The sequence below is a fragment of the Alosa sapidissima genome, chromosome 13, assembly GCF_018492685.1.
Source record: "Alosa sapidissima isolate fAloSap1 chromosome 13, fAloSap1.pri, whole genome shotgun sequence".
NCBI classification, from domain to species: Eukaryota; Metazoa; Chordata; class Actinopteri; order Clupeiformes; family Clupeidae; genus Alosa; species Alosa sapidissima.
The window spans coordinates 3068837-3086716 of record NC_055969.1 but is presented as its reverse complement, the minus strand read 5'-3'; the positions used below and the strand labels follow the sequence as shown (position 1 = coordinate 3086716).

The window sequence follows — 17880 nt, the reverse complement described above, 5'->3', positions numbered from 1 at the left end:
TCTAGGTCTACTCCCTGCAGGTGTTGCGTTTCAGCTGTACTTAGAGGAACACAGCAGCATTTTGGCAAATTACCTACACACACACACACACAGGCATACACACACACATACACACACTCATACACAGATATACACACTCACTCACACACATACACACTCACACACACATATTCACACACACACACACACACACACACACACACACACACACACACACACACACACACACACACACACACAGATATACACACTCACACACACACATAGACATAAACACTCACACCCATACACATACAGTACACATATTCACAGACACACAGACACACACACACATACTGTACAGTACACACAGACAGACACACACACACACACACACACACACACATATTCACACACACTGATATATACACTCACACACACACATACACATGCACACACACAGACATACACACTCACACACACAGAGATATACACACTCACACACAAAGATACTGTATACATACAGACGTACACACTCACACATACACACACACACAAATGCACACATACACACACACACATACAGGAGGTAGACACATTCAGATATACACTCACACACAGATATACATACTCAGACACACACACACACAGACATACACACTCACACAAACACAAACACACACACAAACATACACACTCACACACGCACAGATATTCACACTCACACACACAGATATACACACTCACACACACATACACACAGACATACACACACTCTCTCTCTCACACACACACACACACACACACAGAGAGAGAGAGAGATACACTCTCACTCACAGATATACACACTCAGACACACACACAGACATACACACTCACACACACACACGCACAGATATACACACTCACACACATACACACAGACATACACACTCTCTCTCTCACACACAGAGAGAGAGAGAGAGATATACACTCTCACACACAGATATACACACTCAGACACACACACAGACATACACACTCACACACACATATACACACACACACACACACCTATACACACACACAGACACACACACACACACACACACACAGACATACGTACTCACGCACACACAATATGAACACTAACTCTCACACCCCATGCAGATACACACACACACACACACCATATACACTAACTCTCACAGCTACATGCAGACACACACTCACATGCACAGACATACACACTCAGGGTTCAATTTTAACGAGCCAAAGCTCCTGGTAAATAAACAATGTTAACATATTTATTATTGCCATTGGTCTGTGTTCATATCAGTTTGAAAAGTTCTGTCAGAATACCTTTATTTTAACAAAAAAATAATTTCAGCAACCTTCAATTGAGTATACGCATATCACTTTTTCATCTACTTTTCTACATTTTTAAAAAATAATAATTATTGATTACTTCAAAGGGTTGCTAATAACACATGATTTGCATATTTGCATGACTGGGAAAAATTTGGGCTTAAACACAACTCATGTTGTTTGCACACAATATGTAATCAATTAACATGGTTCTAAAAGGCTTACATTTTTTTACGTACACCTCATTACAAAAATTATGGATCTTGTTTGTCTTATTTACAAATGCCAGCATGCCAGAAATTAAAACATAAGGTACAAACCTTAAACACAGAGCCATCAGCTCAAAAGCTATATGGAAACAGCTGATGAACAGATGATCTGAATGAACAGATAATCTGGACATTTAGAAAGTTAATAGTAAAAGAAAAAATATCAATCAATGTAACTTTTTAAGTTAAAGGAATTATCCGGAGTAAAATGCACTTTGGATCAATTTACGGATGATTGGGAGTACATACGTTGAATTGACATCAAAATCATGTCATTCGGATGTGTTTTGAGAAAGTTCGATTTTACAGTTTTTAGTCAAAACTCGTTAGCCTGGAAGTGACCAGGGCAAGTCATTTCGCCGCTACAAAATGCTATTTTTATACCTCTTCTACAGTTCCAAACAACATTACACTTACGTGGTAGTGAGTAGAGGGTCCCTAAAGCCAAACTGAAGTATCCCGAGGTCTTTATGTGGTCGGATAGAGAGTCCAGAATGAATTTAATCAAGCCAGCATCTTTCTGGAAATGTTGCTGCTGTAGCTGGCATCTTTAGGGGAAAGTCCGTAGGAGTCGATTGCCGAGTGTGGAGTAACACGCTCTTGAAATTCACAATTTTGTCGCCGTTTTTAAAAAACCATTAATACCATTAATAAACATGTATGCTATGCATGAATTACATAGTGCATACAATATGTTTTGCATGTGTATCTGGCTTCCACCATTGTAATGAGTTGCTCTGAGCAGTGACCCTTGTAATATAAATGACATACTGTATATAAGTTGCTTTGGATAGATATAAAAAAAAATGTAAATGTAAAAGTACTACAATTTACCAACTATTAGCCGCAGCTTATACATTGATTTTGCAAAATTTCTTCAGCTATGAGGTTAATACACTGGAGCAGTTAATATGGTATAAATATGTTTTTTTTTCTTTTAACTTGCATAAAACACTGTCCTGCAGCTTAACCCTTTGCAGATCGCACGCTCTAATTTCGGTACCCCAGTACCGGTGACATTCAGTCTAATAACTCCGCCATACCCCAACCAATTTTATCAATGAAAACTTCCTCAAAAACGTCACATCATAGGCTTTCTGGCGATATGATTGGTTAAGGGATTTGTGAAAAATCAAGACTTGACGTCTCCCTCCACTAGAGGAAAAACAGCAGGAAGCACTATGCATCGTTGATCTTGACGTCGTCCTTTTGTGCCCGTGCCGAACATTCCATTTTTGGTGCTGGATGACCTCCTCACACAAAAAAACTTATTTCTTGAGTATAATACATACCATCAATGGGATATACATACCATTGTAATCAGAAGGATCAGTTCTATGAAATGGTGTAAAATACTTATGGTAATGTTGATATAGTAATGAACAGTATTTCAAAAATCCTTTTACGGATATGCCTTTACGTAGCCTACTAAAGGTGCATCATCATAAAGATAGGCTACATTTAATCTGCATCACGCCCAATTTTAGCGGAAAACAAGTTAACATTATATCATTGATTCCAATGGGAAAGACAGATAGCCTAATCACACCTTGACGTTACATCTAGTTATTAATTTACAGGCCATTCAATCATTTTACTAACACGGCAGTTATGAAGAATTATGTGTATGTAACTTACTCATGTCGAAACTATGTAGGCTACATTACAACCCATTCAGCACTTACTAGCTACACTTACCATATCCCATGTAAAACGGTTAGCTTGTTAGCTAGCTAACTGTGGAACTTCAGTATAACAGGCATAGCCAATTATCTCACCTAGTTGTAGGAAAAAGTCAGCCACGGGCAGTTTGACTGTGCCTACATTCGTGACACTCCTGTTAGTAGGCTAAACTGGAAAGAGCAAAAAATAGGAACATAATGGTCACATTAATCTCATAAACACACAGATAACTCTTACACCAACCTTATTTTGTGTCTTTTATTCACGTTTGTTTCAAGATTTAGTAAGTATAAGCCCTTTTCGCTCCCCACTTCGATGCATCATGGTTTCCATTATCCAAACAGCTCCCTTTCCCCTAAAAGGGGGCGTATATGCAGCACGGTCTAGCTAGATCCAGTGTGGTGTTGTTGTTGTTCTAACGTTACTAGTTGTTGCAACAGCTTGTGAAAAAACACAAAGTTTGTTACACCAAAAAGAACGTTAATCTCGCGATAAAAAAATTGACGCCGTTAAAATAGGTTTACGTTAATGCCGTTAATAACGCGTTTAACTGACAGCACTAGTAAACACATTATTTTCAGTAATTTTTTGGGGGTTACTATATGTAAACCAAGATTACAGACCTACTAGGACTGACACTTTAACGATTTGTTCTATTTTGAACGATGTTGCTTGCTTGTAATCTGATGATACAGAAAACTAGCTAAGTTAGGTAACGTTAGCATCAGGAGAGGCTGCAACATGTCCTTGACGCGATAAAGTTCACTCCCGTGCTTCATGACTGCCAACTTTATGTCAAGTAGGCCTACACCTAATCGGTATTTTATTGTCAAATAAACATTTCATTCCTTCGTAATATGTATAGCACAATTTACAGTTGTTTGTAGCCAAGTAGCTTACTTAGATAGAAACTGACATGAATGACAACGTTAATGTTACTTTACCGACGTGAAGACTGTGTTGATCACCGATGGTGTAACGTAAGGATCATTGACTGCTGTTTTCATGAATAGGCCTACATGACTGAAAATTTGTTATAAATGTGTCTTAGTATTGTTTAGCTTTTAGGCTGTAAGGTTGGCTGCTACAATTATGAGGTTTTTGGGTGGCTAACTATGATGGGAGCTCATACACCCAAGCCTACTCGTCGACACATTATTTTCTAAGGGGTGGTTAATTGTCTTTACGCAACTGCAGTAGCCTACGCACGGTGTGTATGTGTATGCATACGCTGTTTAGTACGTGCAAATGAGGTGAAAGCAGCCGACAGTTTGGTTAGATTTGTAATTCAATTCCTAATTTTCTTATCTGACAATTTCTTTATTTTGTGCTTGGTCAAGTCCTATGTCAGGTAGAAAGCATACACTTTGCCTATCCTTCTAACACAGACAGGGACACCAACTCCAGTAGCATTTACACCTCATCGTGTGCTAGGCTTAGATGGACACACACACACACACACACACACGCCACAGCTGTGACAACACACACACCACTGATTTGGTGTGAATGCGGCGTGTATCACCTTATGTGTAGGGAAAATGATATCGATAATTATATATTGTATCGAATTATATGCTGTATGGTTGTTTTAATGTATTGAATTTCTTCTAATGTTTTAATTGTTTATATGTGTGAATGTTAATATGAATTGATGCTTTGTTCATCATGTTAAAGTATTTTGTTGATCTTTGTCATACTGTTGTCTTGTCATTCTTGTAGTTCTAATAGTTACTGCTTGTTTATAAACATATGTTTATGTTATTTACCTGAAGTTGTTGTTCCTGATTATTTAATGAAATTGTTAAAGACTTATCTAAATTAAATTATTTATTTCCTCTTTCTTAAACCTAACACATGTGCCAGTGTCTTCTTATTCTTGTTTTCATAGTAGAATGAAGCACACGGAGAAGCAGTTATCATCTGCCTAGTCTTTATTTCAGCCTTTATCTTTCCTCCCCACAATTGATTTAGCCTCTTCAGAGTACAGTAAGACACCCTATTTTTAGCTGTGCATCTTGTTTTGATGGTAAAACATCTTATATTTGTTACATGACCATTATATCTATGTATTTTTGGTCAGATGTCAAACCAGGAAAGGAAAACATCCTACTCTTTAAAAATTCTACTTGTTACTGCGACTTAAATTAATCATAACTTCTGAACCAAAGGTGATAAATTGATTCTGTTTTTTTTCACTGAGGAGAACACAACACTGTCTATCTTTCACACACTATATCTACAATAGACATTGGGTGAAAAGTAAGATTCATCTTGACAAATTGATATTTTTGTGTTTTTTGATGTTGAATTGTGAAGGTATTGTTTAAGAACAATGTATGTTACACTCAAACTTATTAACTACGATATGTACCATTTTAAAGGGCTAGTTCTCCTGATTACAATGGTGGGTATATCTTATCTCTGCCATGTAGCATGGCCACACAACAAGCCTTTTTGTCTCACAAGGGCATCAAGTATGAAAAAACAAAATGTTTTGTGCCGTCTGCAAAGGTCTAATAAATTTATCATAACTTTTGAACAAAAGGTGATACATTGATTCTGTTTTTATCATTGAGTAGAGGACAAAATTGTGAATCTCCCATACACTCTAATTGAAATTGGGGGGGGGGGGGGTTAGATTAATCTTGACAAACTGATAGTTTTGTGTTTTTTGGGGTTGAATTTTAAAGATATTTTTAAAAAAAATATGTGTGTTCTCCTCATAATTATTAATTATATTTTATACCATTTAAAAGGGCTATTTCTCCTGATTATAATGGTGGCTAAATTATATCTCTGTCATGTAGCATAATCACACAATATGCCTTTTTGTGCCATAAGGCCATCGAAAAAAAAAATGGAATGTTCGGCGCGGTCTGCAAAGGGACAATGCGGCTAATACACAGGAAATTACTGTAACGTCCTCGATTAGTGCTTCCACCTTGAGATATAGTGTGCATATGGTTATGGTTATGGTTATGGAATTTAGCAGACGCTTTTGTTCAAAGCGACTTACATAATATGAATATTACAATAGTTAAGTTAACAGTAAACAGTTTTAATAAAAGTTTTACTGTATTGAGCAAATAACAGTAAACAGTTTTGATAAATGTTGTTACTACATTGAGCAAATTATTAATAATAACAATATCAAACAATATCAAAATTGAAAATAAACAAACCATAAATATACAAACCATAATGTTAAAAATAAATGAATTAGGTATAAGCTAAACAGAGTCTTTAGACCCCTCTTGAAAGACCAAAAGCTATTGCAGGAATGCAGAACACTAGACAACTCATTCCCCCAACGAGGAATCACAGAGGAAAAGAGTCTTGAATTTGACCTTGTTAATGGCTTGACAACACAGCAGACGCTCATCATAAGACCACAGTGGACATAATGATGATGACAGAAAAATGCATATGTTGAGAACTGAATTAAAGCGATGGGTTTTCTTGCCATTGGAACAAAATAATAATGTATTAGCAAACAAGAGAAACTGCAATAGTGTAATAGTGGAAATTTCCATAATATATAACAGAATCAGCTGCTCCGTGTTCACCCCATGTTTTTCCCCCCAAAAATCCCACTTTTCCCATGACTCTCCCATAACCTTATATACGTAAGTATGCAACTAGTCGTGCTGTCCTGCACAGTGTGTTTTTAGGAATATGCGGTTGGTTTGGATATATACCAAAGCATCTCTATAGGCACAGGTTGCAGTGAAGAAAGTAAGTGCCAACGCATTTCTATATCTGCCACTGACTGGGAGATTTCTTTGTCTTAAGGCCTTGTGTGCCTCTACTCTGTACAGAATACCTGTTTCTCCTCATTCTTTCTGCAAGGGCTTTGTTGTGCATTAAAGGCCATTTTACTACTCCTCATCAGCAAATTTCTGACTCAGGTGCTTAAATCCTCCAAAAGACCAGGATTTATTATGGGCATTGTTTTCAAGGCATTATTTTTTTAAGTTTGATCTTATCTTGCATCTGCCATCCTGTTCCAGATTTTTATAGTCTCACTGATCCTAGTCACCCTCATGAGTGTTTTTCTAGTAACAAGGACAAATAAGTATTTTTGGTCTTTGGCATGCTCCACAATCAATGGTAGTATAAATCAAAGTTGTACTAGTCATACAATTTCTCAGCCATCTTCTTCATGGGCCTTTTCTGTCTGCTGAATTACAGTTAGGGTGTGAGGTCCAGCTCACATGATGACAGCATGCACTGTCACATAATAGATTAAAATATGCACACCATGGTGTCTTAAAGAGGGGGCAGCTGGCTATTGTGTCCTGGAGCAGATTTGACATGTACAGAATGGGCAGACATCTGTCCCTCCTCAGCTTCCAATTCAAGCAAAGTAGTACATTCCCCCCGCAAGTAACACAGTTATAAATACATATACACACATATACTTACAAATTCATACATGCACTGGACAGTCAAACACAAATTCAAATGCTGAACTCATTTAGAAAGGGGAAACTGTCTATCCAGCCCCTGTGCGAAGCTGAAGGTGAGCGCTTCTCTTTTCATCTAAAGGTATTGTAAGTGAAATGGGCCTGGTTGTATTGCTGTATTACGGTGGGATAAAGTATCAGTGCTGGTAATCTTCCTGGGATTAATGGCTTCTTTTTTATCTGCTGCGGCTGCTCCGCTCAGATGTCTCGACTGTCTGGAAGCCCCCTGATGGAATACTAATGATGGCCCTTCTTCCTCTTCCTGTCCCCCTATGTTGAGGTGGGGGAGGGACACTCCAAAAATCCCTCAATTTGAAAGATGGCCCTGACCCTCTATAAACACACACATATACACACATGGATATATGCAGTGAATACACATGTACCTGTACTAATAGCACATTGAAAAATATATTTGTTCTTTTATATATTACCTGTACAACATTGGAATGAAGAAAGTGTAGCAGTCAGGATATTACAGGTTGTAAGACAAATATAGGAACAGGAATGACCTGTTAGTGTTTAAAAGTCACAGGAAGAGTTGTTTGACATGAAGCTCACTGTCAATTGTCATGAAGAAGATATTAGTCAATTTATGATTGCCACTGGAAAATGTTCATCAAAATAAAAAGATATCAAGATTGTACTGAATCCAAATGTATCATTCCTATTGTACTTTTTCAGTTTAAAATACATACAGTACAACACATATGTCAAATAACGTTAGCACTGATAAGTTGGTCACTGAATATAAGCCAAAATAGCAAATCTACGTTGTAAATTACTAAATGCAATTTACAATTATTTTTCTAAAATAACCACATTATGAGAAGGAATACTTGATAAAGCAGTGTATGACATCTTGTAGCCTAACGTCAGCTACGCATTTATGGTCCGGCTTCCGTAACTAGTGAATTGTGCTGGGGGGGAGGGGGGGGGGGGGGATATACCATCTCACCGCTAGATGGGAGAATTTCCCCCAAGAATTAACCCATGAAATTACACAATGTAGCTTTAAAACAACATCATAGTAATTTATTTAATCCGCCATCATGTTAATTTAAACTGTATTCAGCAAACAAAATTCCATGTTGTTTCCCCCAATGTCTCCCATGAGTCACGTCAGGTAGACTACAGCCGGTGTGTCCAGGGTAGTCTGCCGTCTTTTCTAGCTCTTACCGTCCGACACCGGCAGTTCACGTTGACGGCTGAAGCCAGGCGCAGTCAGCCGTAGTTCATCCCGAATGAGCCTTGTGAAATGCTAGAGTTTTGACGTAATTCACTAGGAGGTGCTACACAGGGGTGGACGGTAACTTAAGTACATTTACTTAAGTAAGATTTTTGAGTATCTGTACTTAACTTGCGTATTAATATTTTTTGGAAACTTGTGACTTTTACTCCACTACATTTGAAAGACATACTGTACTTTTGACTCCACTACATTTGAAATATGAGCATGAAGTACTCATTACTTTTAACCACATTCTTTGAATGCAATAATGCGATAAACCATCTTGAAGTCATTTTTTTCAATAGTCTAATTTGAACTTGGCTGCATTGGCTGTGGTAATGATGGTGACAACAGAGCATCCTCCATGTAGCCATGGGAGAACCCAGATGAACCTGTTAGCAATTGAGATTTGAGAAGTGGTCTGGGGTTAACCTGACATTCACCATTCACCTAGTTAGATCTTTAGTGTACATCATTAAACAATAAATAATCTACTCATAATTAAGTTATCTGGTTTTATATTCAGCAGTGAAAATGTTTTAGATTTGTGAACAGAGAATGCATAATGATTTCAATAATATTATTGCATCAATTCGAACAGTTGCAAAGTTATTGAAAATAGGTCAAATGTTTTTTGTTGGATGTAAGGAGGTATTTTCAAGTCCTATGACTGGCCAAAGGATGTGTACCCTATTAATGACCAAATAAACATTACATTATAATACATTAAAAAGGACAAATACTTCTACTTCTGAATACTTAAGTATTTTTCAAAGCAAGTACTTCTGTACTTCAACTTAAGTAAAAATCTGACTTACCAACTTTCACTTGTATTGGAGTAATATTTGACAAGGTGTATTTATACTTTCACTTAAATAAAGGAATTGTGTACTTGTACTTGTGTATTTGTCTACCTCTGGTGCTACAACACAAATTAGTATAGTAATGAGCTTGGGTCATGTGCCTCCTAGATGCCAAATTTCTTTAACATTTTGTAAGTTAATAATATATAATTTATTTTCTAAATATATTGTACAGTATACTGTATATATTATTTACATTCCTCATGTCTAAAATAAAAAAATAACGATGCCATTACCACTAATTTCTATGTTTGGCTTTGAACAAGGTAGGCTACATAGTCTAAACCCAATGACAGACTGAGTTCAATTTTTACCATTCTCCTCACAGTTGCTCTACTCCCCTTACAAGTCAAATCATGAATAGGCTCAGACAGTGAACTATTTTGGCATTCAATGGCACAGCTTTCAAAAAACCCAGTGTGCATCACTGCTATTCAGCCATCATAGCCTGATATGACTCCTGTGACTTTATCTCCTCTGTCTCTCTCTCTGGATGTTTCAGCCCTCTTTCACCAGTGTTTTTCCAATTTTGTAGTTCCAGCATGTCCTACAAATCAAGGAATTACGCATGAATATTAAAACTGAGCACTACTGGCACTATCCTGCCCCCTTCTTTTCTACCTAGCAATCCAAACCAGCTCTAACCCCACACACAAAAACCACACCACACACACTGAGACGATTCTGACAGCCGTCCTCCCAATCCCCTTTTCCCACTTTCTCTCTGTCAACCATCCCCCCCCCCCCCCCCCCAACACACACACACACACACACACACACTCATGCGGTGATGGTCCTATTGGCTGGTGTGCTGCAGGGCTTAGCGTTAGTGGACATTTCCTTTGTCCTCCTTTACACTATTGGAAGTGCTCTCTGCTCAGGATGGAGAGACTACAAGGTCATGGCTCGTCACAAACAAAGCAGCATGGGGGAAAAGAGCCTACAGCCCACCGGCCCAATGACTAATGGTTTAATCACATCATAGAAGGAGGAAATCTTTGGCTAAAAATGATGTGCACGGTGCACACAGATCTAAAGCAGATTATTTAAAATAATGTATTACTAAATCACTTAACTCAACAAGGGCATAGCTGTGAGGTTGTAAAATACAGATGTCTGTTCTCTTGTCTAGACATACAACAGATCAAAGACCTACATGATTGCTGAGAAAAGCTGAGCGATATTTTTCAGTGAGTGACTGTGTGTTCATGAGAATGTCTATATGGATGACAAAAAGGTTCTCTTTGTGTCGATTTTGATGGACTCTGCCTTTGTTCTGGACGTGCCACTCCGTGTCTGTGGGCAGCTACCATTCTGCTTGAAGAGAGGGGTCCTTGCCAGCAATAAATTAGCCTCAAGAGAGACCCCCTGCCCCCTGGTGGATGTCACAGGGACCTGCATCAGCCCCACACCCATCACAAGGACACTTTCCCTGCCCGCTGTGAAGGAGCAAGCAGGTGAGTGACAAGCTATGCGGCACACAAGTGGTAGGCAGCCTAAGGGTCAGCTGAATGCTTGATGTCTGTGGATTGCTGACATCAGAGGGTAGGACCAGTAAAATATGACCTATTGTTTGAATGAAGTCTGTTGGCACCAACATTTTCAGCATGTTTCCTCACTAGCTCTTGAAATCTATTGTGGTCTTTTGTACCTAAACCAGATGAATATCAATTAATGTATAGTGCAGCACAGTACAATGCAGACCTTTCTATCATTTTGTCACTGACAGTAGCATTTCTCATGTTCATACTATATTCACAACATAACGTAATTTTCACAAAATTATAACAATACATGGTCATAATTATCTACTTGTTCACCGACAAAAACGTCCATCTGAGGGGAATCACTATTTAACAGAAATAATCTTAGTGAGCTCCACTGTACTTTGATATTGAAGCACCCCTGATAGCACTAATGCAAAAAGTGACACCTTTGGCTTATGCACTGATCTTTGCTCTTTGTACCACATTTAATGTGTTCTATGCAAACTCTCCTCACCATCACTTGCATGAAAGGAAGAAACTAATTATTTTAGAAAGAATCAACAACAAAGAAAACATGAATGGATGAAGTAATCCCAAAACTCTAACTGTAGCCTACCTTTAATTTTGACATCTCCAAATTCAACTACATTGTCAGCTACAGCATCTTGAGAATGCTAGATATTTTAGGAGATCCAGATCTCATCCAGGTTTTATTTTCCCCTGCCAGTTGATTCAAGAGACCATGCTCTCACTGTCAAAAGGGTGTTAAGGTAAGTTGATAAAAGTTGTTTACATTTTTTGTCTTGTTGTTTGAATAAATACTCACATTTGTAAATTATAATACAGTAAATAATCAATAATAACATTTGTTTATGAGCTATTTATGGAATTAAAATCACAGGACACATTTAAAGTGCAACTGAATTTAATTCATTCATTGATTAAATTTCATTCACTGATTGTGGGGTGCTACATTCACTGCAGTACAAATTCTGCCATGCAGACATTTTTTCTTGTGTATAAATATTATTAAAATATACAGTATATATGTAAATCTCTTATAAAATCATAACCTTCTCACACAAACACAAAACAAAATCATCAAATAAAAGGGTAATTTACGATCAGGAACAGTATTTTCATCAAAATCCCTTAAAAATACCAATGCATTGAAGCAGTAATAAAAATCCTGTGATTTCATTATAGATATGAAAATATATTACATTATCATTTCATACAATTAAACGTACGAATCACTGAATATAGATATATGGTCAAAAAGCTATGAAAAGATGGGAATGTCCATTGATCAGTCTTTTTTCTTGTTGCACTTTGGATCCTTCCCTTCCACCTGGTCTGCCTTCTTTGCATTGGTGGAGTTCCTCTTCTGGAGCTTGGACTCATGAGAGGGGCTACTGTCTGTGTCAGGTTGCACAGAGCTCTTGGGGCTGTCACAGTGGACACTAGGGGTTTTAGATGACTGGAGTTCGGCCCGTGTACCCTCCTCAGCTAGAGGGGAGTAGGCTGCTGGACGAGCAAAGAGCATGTGATACATAGCAGACTCCATGACGGCAAACGGCGAGGAAGAAGATCCAGTCAACATCATCCTTGCCTATGATAAGAGAAATGGAGAATCTCAGAGAGTGGAGTCATGTTAGTCTGCACTGGACAAGGCTAATGAGGCAGAATGATGGGAAAGGATGAAAGAAAATCAGGTAAATGAAATTTAAAACCTCCAGCATTCGGTAAAACAACACCAGATAACAGTCTTCCATCAGTGAGGTGGCTGATGCAACACGCTGAGAAGTGATGCAAAAGCCTTGTGAAATCAGTAAGAACTTGCTAATGGGACTCTGCAATACCTGGCCAACTTGTGTCAGCCTGGTCAACCATGTTCAAAAAGAGCAGCAGATGAAAGAGACTTTTAGATGGAAAATGGCTGGTGCATTTGGACAAGATGAAGTCATGAAGAGTCGTATGTTTTAATGACAATAGGGTAACAAGTAACAGATACATTCATAAATTAAAAATAAATAACTTACGATTAAGTGTTATGATACATATCATTAGTCAATGAATGACACCAGTTTTATACACAACAGTACATTGATTTCTATGTTTTCTAAGTGATGCCATTCCCTGAGCAGCTACTGTATGTCATTCAGGTCTAATGTTAATGATATTGGTATATATCCTAAAGAATGTTTATGTTAATGTAATAAAAATGTAAGGATGTAATAAGGATGGTCAAACCTTGTTAATGACAATGAAGACGGTATAGATTAACATCAGATGATGCGTCTTCAGAGGTAGGTAGTGATTCTGTTGTAGGGCGAACAATACTGCTCCAATCAGGGTTATCTTGGTTGGACTGCACATACCAAAAGTTGATGGTTAGCAGTTGATTAAATACTTGTGTGGAAATGACAAGACAGTAAAATAGCATTAAACAGGTTTGTCTTATACATTTGGAGGGCAGGTAAATTACCCCGTTTACAATCAAACTATGCCTTCCTATCACAGTTTTTTCACTCCATTGTCTGAAAACATGCAACTGATTATTTGAGTGCTCAAGGAACTGTAAACATTTTAAATGCTTATAGGCATGATGGTTATGGAAAATAGAGGAGAAAGTTGCATGGGCTTTGGTTATGGTAAAATGTGATTCCCTGTCTAGGAAATGGACACTTAACAGCAAACTCATCAGGTCCCTAACTCAGAGTACAGTCTGAGGTAAGGCCATCTTTTTAGTTATTTGTTGAGAAAAACAGTTGTTCAAACAACTTTTGGGCTAGAGTGATCTTTTTTCTTTTGTTTGGCTGAAAGAGCACCCATCTGACTTACTAGGTCATTCTCAGGAGCTCATTGGTTTCAGGTTTCCAGATCCCGCGCACAAGCTGCTCAAAGTTACTGATCAGTCCACCACCTGCACCTGCATAAGATAAATGATATTTGCTATGAAAATAGTGAAAAACAAACATATGCTTTATGTTGCCCTCTGATTCTAGATTCTAAATTAAAATTCAACTTTGCAGTTAGTTTGGAACATCACAAACATGCATACACATAAATCATACATCATTCATTGTCAGATACAGTGTATTCAAATACAAATAATAATAACACCAACATGATCAAGAAAATGGACAGCTGATACAAATAAGTCAGATTAGTATTTAATGGGACGGAGGGGGTGGTGGTCTGGGAGTTAAGAACAGTGAGGCGGCGTTCACACCAACACGCTTTTTTCACCTCCAAAACAATTGTATTCCAAAGTAGTGGGAAACATGCAAGGTGGAAATTGTGTACATGTTGTTGCTATAGCACAGTGGTTCTCAAAGTGTGGGGCAGGCCCCACTAGTGGGGAATAGAAACATGTCAGGTGGGGTGCGATGAACAGGAGGAAATGTTTTGTTTTTTTGTAATCTTTAATAATGCCTTTCTTTTTTTGACAAGATCATAGATTCAAAACAAAATAACCACACACAAACATAGGAGTCATAAAAAGACCGACACATAAATAGTTCTGCTATAGAACATGAAGAAGTGGTTCCAAACCCCCCAATGTTTAACCAAGAGGCAGAGCTAAACGCCCCCTGATTACAGAACTCCATGAGCTGTATTGAGTCTGACTGTATTCTACAGTTTATTTCAAAACTGAGAAAAAAGATCACCAGATTGTGGGTTTTGAGTTTCATTGAAATACTGTGATATATTTTGCCTTTTAACACACTCCTGATTCAAAGACACATCATACATGCCATTATTGGTGCAAACTACAACAGTGTTGATTATATGATTTAACTATTCATATATATATAAGTATAAGTAAGCATATATACTCTTTTGATCCCGTGAGGGAAATTTGGTCTCTGCATTTATCCCGATCCGTGAATTAGTGAAACACACTCAGCACACAGTTAACACACAGTGAGGTGAAGCACACACTAATCCCGACGCAGTGAGCTGCCTGCTACAGCGGCGCTCGGGGAGCAGTGAGGGATTAGGTGCCTTGCTCAATGGCACTTCAGCCGTGCCTACTGGTCGGGGTTCGAACTGGCAACCCTCCGGTTACAAGCCCGAAGTCCTAACCAGTAGGCCACGGCTGCCCAATATGATAGTCATGATGATAGTCATGTCTCATGTATACCTTTGGCCCAGCCCACTGCAATCATCACCAACAGTCCATTCTCATACTTCTTCTGGGCTTGGACTACACCCCCCAAAACTTTCCAAGTCCGAGTCACCTCTTTCATTCCAGTCAGCACCAGCCTTACAGGTGATATGGATGTACAAGAGTACATAAGATCCTGAGGGCTGTAGAACACCAGATACCTGTCAGACAAAAAAAAAGTGCATTTGTGTCACATTCTCATATCTGTATAACTTTTACATCAGAGGGTAGTATAGAAAAATGCAGTACATTTACTAACCTCTAGTATTTTATGAACATTTACTGGAATATCTATTTCCTGTAATGCACACTAGAGGGCAGAGGTGTTCAGTGGTATTGGGGAATGCATGTTTGTACCGGAGTGCTTTTCTGAACAACACCCTTCCATTTTTTTTAGATTAGATTTGTATTGTCATTGTGCAGAGGACAAGTACCAAGACTGCAAAATGCAGTTTGCGTTTAACCAGAAGTGCAAAAAAGCAGAAAAGTGCAATGTGATATACAAAGTATACATTCACTGCCAAAGTATTGGCACCCCTTTAGGAATGTTGGTTTTTAAGCAAAATTCACACACTTTTCGAGTTTTTTTTGAGAAAACTAACAAAACCAGGACCATTTCAATGGCTCAACACAACTGAAACAACAATTGGTTTCCCCAAATTCAACACAAAATATCACCAAAATGCTGGGACAAGTGAATACTGACACGGTCAAAACTCTTGGCACCCTTCTCAAAAAGTGTATTTTGCACTGATAAAAGCACACTTTTCATTGTTAAAATCCAGTGCTAAAGTTATGGGTAGTCAGATGTCAGCTGTGGTAGCTTTTCTGAGAAATATCAGACCATTTCTAATAGACAATAGACTCAAGTTTACTCAATTTACATTTCTATTGGTTTCTATGGAAAGTATGATTTCCAAATATTTGAATGACTCTACCTACCCCTTTATATGCAGCAGATTATCAGTGCCAGAGGAAGCAAAATAGGCCTAGAGGTATTACCTAGTTATTGCCATGCATCAGTTTAGACAGGGTGCACTTTTCAGTGTATGCTTCATTCTTCCTCATCCAAACATACTTCTGTTCTTTAAGCATTAACAAAACAGAATACTGAACCAAAACCATATAATTAACTGCCAAACCGTCATTCATTTATGGTTTTGGTTGTATGCACAATTGCCTAGCCTAGAAATCTAGACGCACCCTAGCGGCAGCTAATGTAATTTGCAGCCAGGGTAGTCTAGCAACTCTCCGTTGGCTTGCAAGCTGTAAAAATCAAACTTCGATCAGGCTAATCACATTGTGTATAGAGTCGATGGCTGAGCTTAACATAATGACAGCAGAGTTACGACGGTTCCGCATGAATTCCCTGCTACTTGAAAACAAAGAAGATGGAGGCTGCTGCTGGTGAACAGTGCGACTCGAGTTAAGCTTTGTTTAAGTTGGCAAACGTTTGATCAACTAGCCAATTAGTTCCGCTGGTGGGAAAACGCATAGGACTCATGAGTTGTAGCGCTATCCTATTGCGTGCAGAGGGAATTTGAAAGACAACCGTTTATCCCTCCCTCCGGTTTGAACACACATTGAGGTGAAGCACACACTAATCCCGGCGCAGTGAGCTGCCTGCTACAACAGTGGCGCTTGGGGAGCAGTGAGGGGTTAGGTGCCTTGCTCAAGGGCACTTCAGCTGTTCCCACTGATAGAGGCTCGAACCGGCAACCTTCCGGTTACAGGTCCGGAGTGCTAACCAGTGGGCCACGGCTGCCCCATCAATAAATAATTAGATAGTAATAATTAGAGTTTTTCAGGAATAAGATAGATAGAGATCCTCAGGAGGACCAAGAATGAGGTATAACAATGAGGTATACAACTAAGTGTATTTATCTATGAAGGAAACATGGTACAACATTGAGGGCCCTATTGTACACCCGAGGGTGTAAAAAATTGCTATTTTACACCCTCTAAAAATCATGACCAAAAAATCATGACTGGTCTAAAGCAAAAGGTGCATATAAAGCACAGCTGAAGACGCACTGTCACGAGATGTAAGCAGCCATTAGCAACAAGACCCAAAAGACTCGTCTGTAGGATAATCCTTAGGATTTTTATTCAGTCATTTGAACATTATTGGGGTAAGTGTCAAGCAGTGAAGTGATAGCCTATTGCAGGTAGGCAATGTTCGCGTCACGTGAGTCAGACAGAAGATGGGCGCTGCTTTCTCTGTTGGTATTTCTGTCCTTCCGAAAACCGTGTTAAAATGGTGTGTTTAGCAGTCAGAATTTCTCATTCCAATGAATAAAAATGCAAACCAAAAGGTTTCATCCTTTATTTTTCCATGTTCATATCCTGTGGAATCCTATGTTGAATATTGGCACAAC

The 17880-nt window shown here is 38.4% G+C and overlaps 1 protein-coding gene across 2 annotated transcripts in view; it reads right to left on the bottom strand.

The window, feature by feature from the left end:
* Positions 1–12235: 12235 nt before the first annotated feature.
* Positions 12236–17880, bottom strand: part of tmem38b (transmembrane protein 38B) — a 29465-nt gene continuing 23820 nt past the window's right edge. For both annotated transcript variants that reach the window (XM_042060587.1, XM_042060588.1), the window contains 4 exons: positions 15479–15663; positions 14173–14260; positions 13582–13699; positions 12236–12940 (listed from right to left, as the gene is read on the bottom strand). In XM_042060587.1, the coding sequence (XP_041916521.1) occupies positions 12638–12940; positions 13582–13699; positions 14173–14260; positions 15479–15663 (694 nt within the window). In that variant the 3' untranslated portion in view covers positions 12236–12637. The remainder of the gene's footprint in view (positions 12941–13581; positions 13700–14172; positions 14261–15478; positions 15664–17880) is intronic.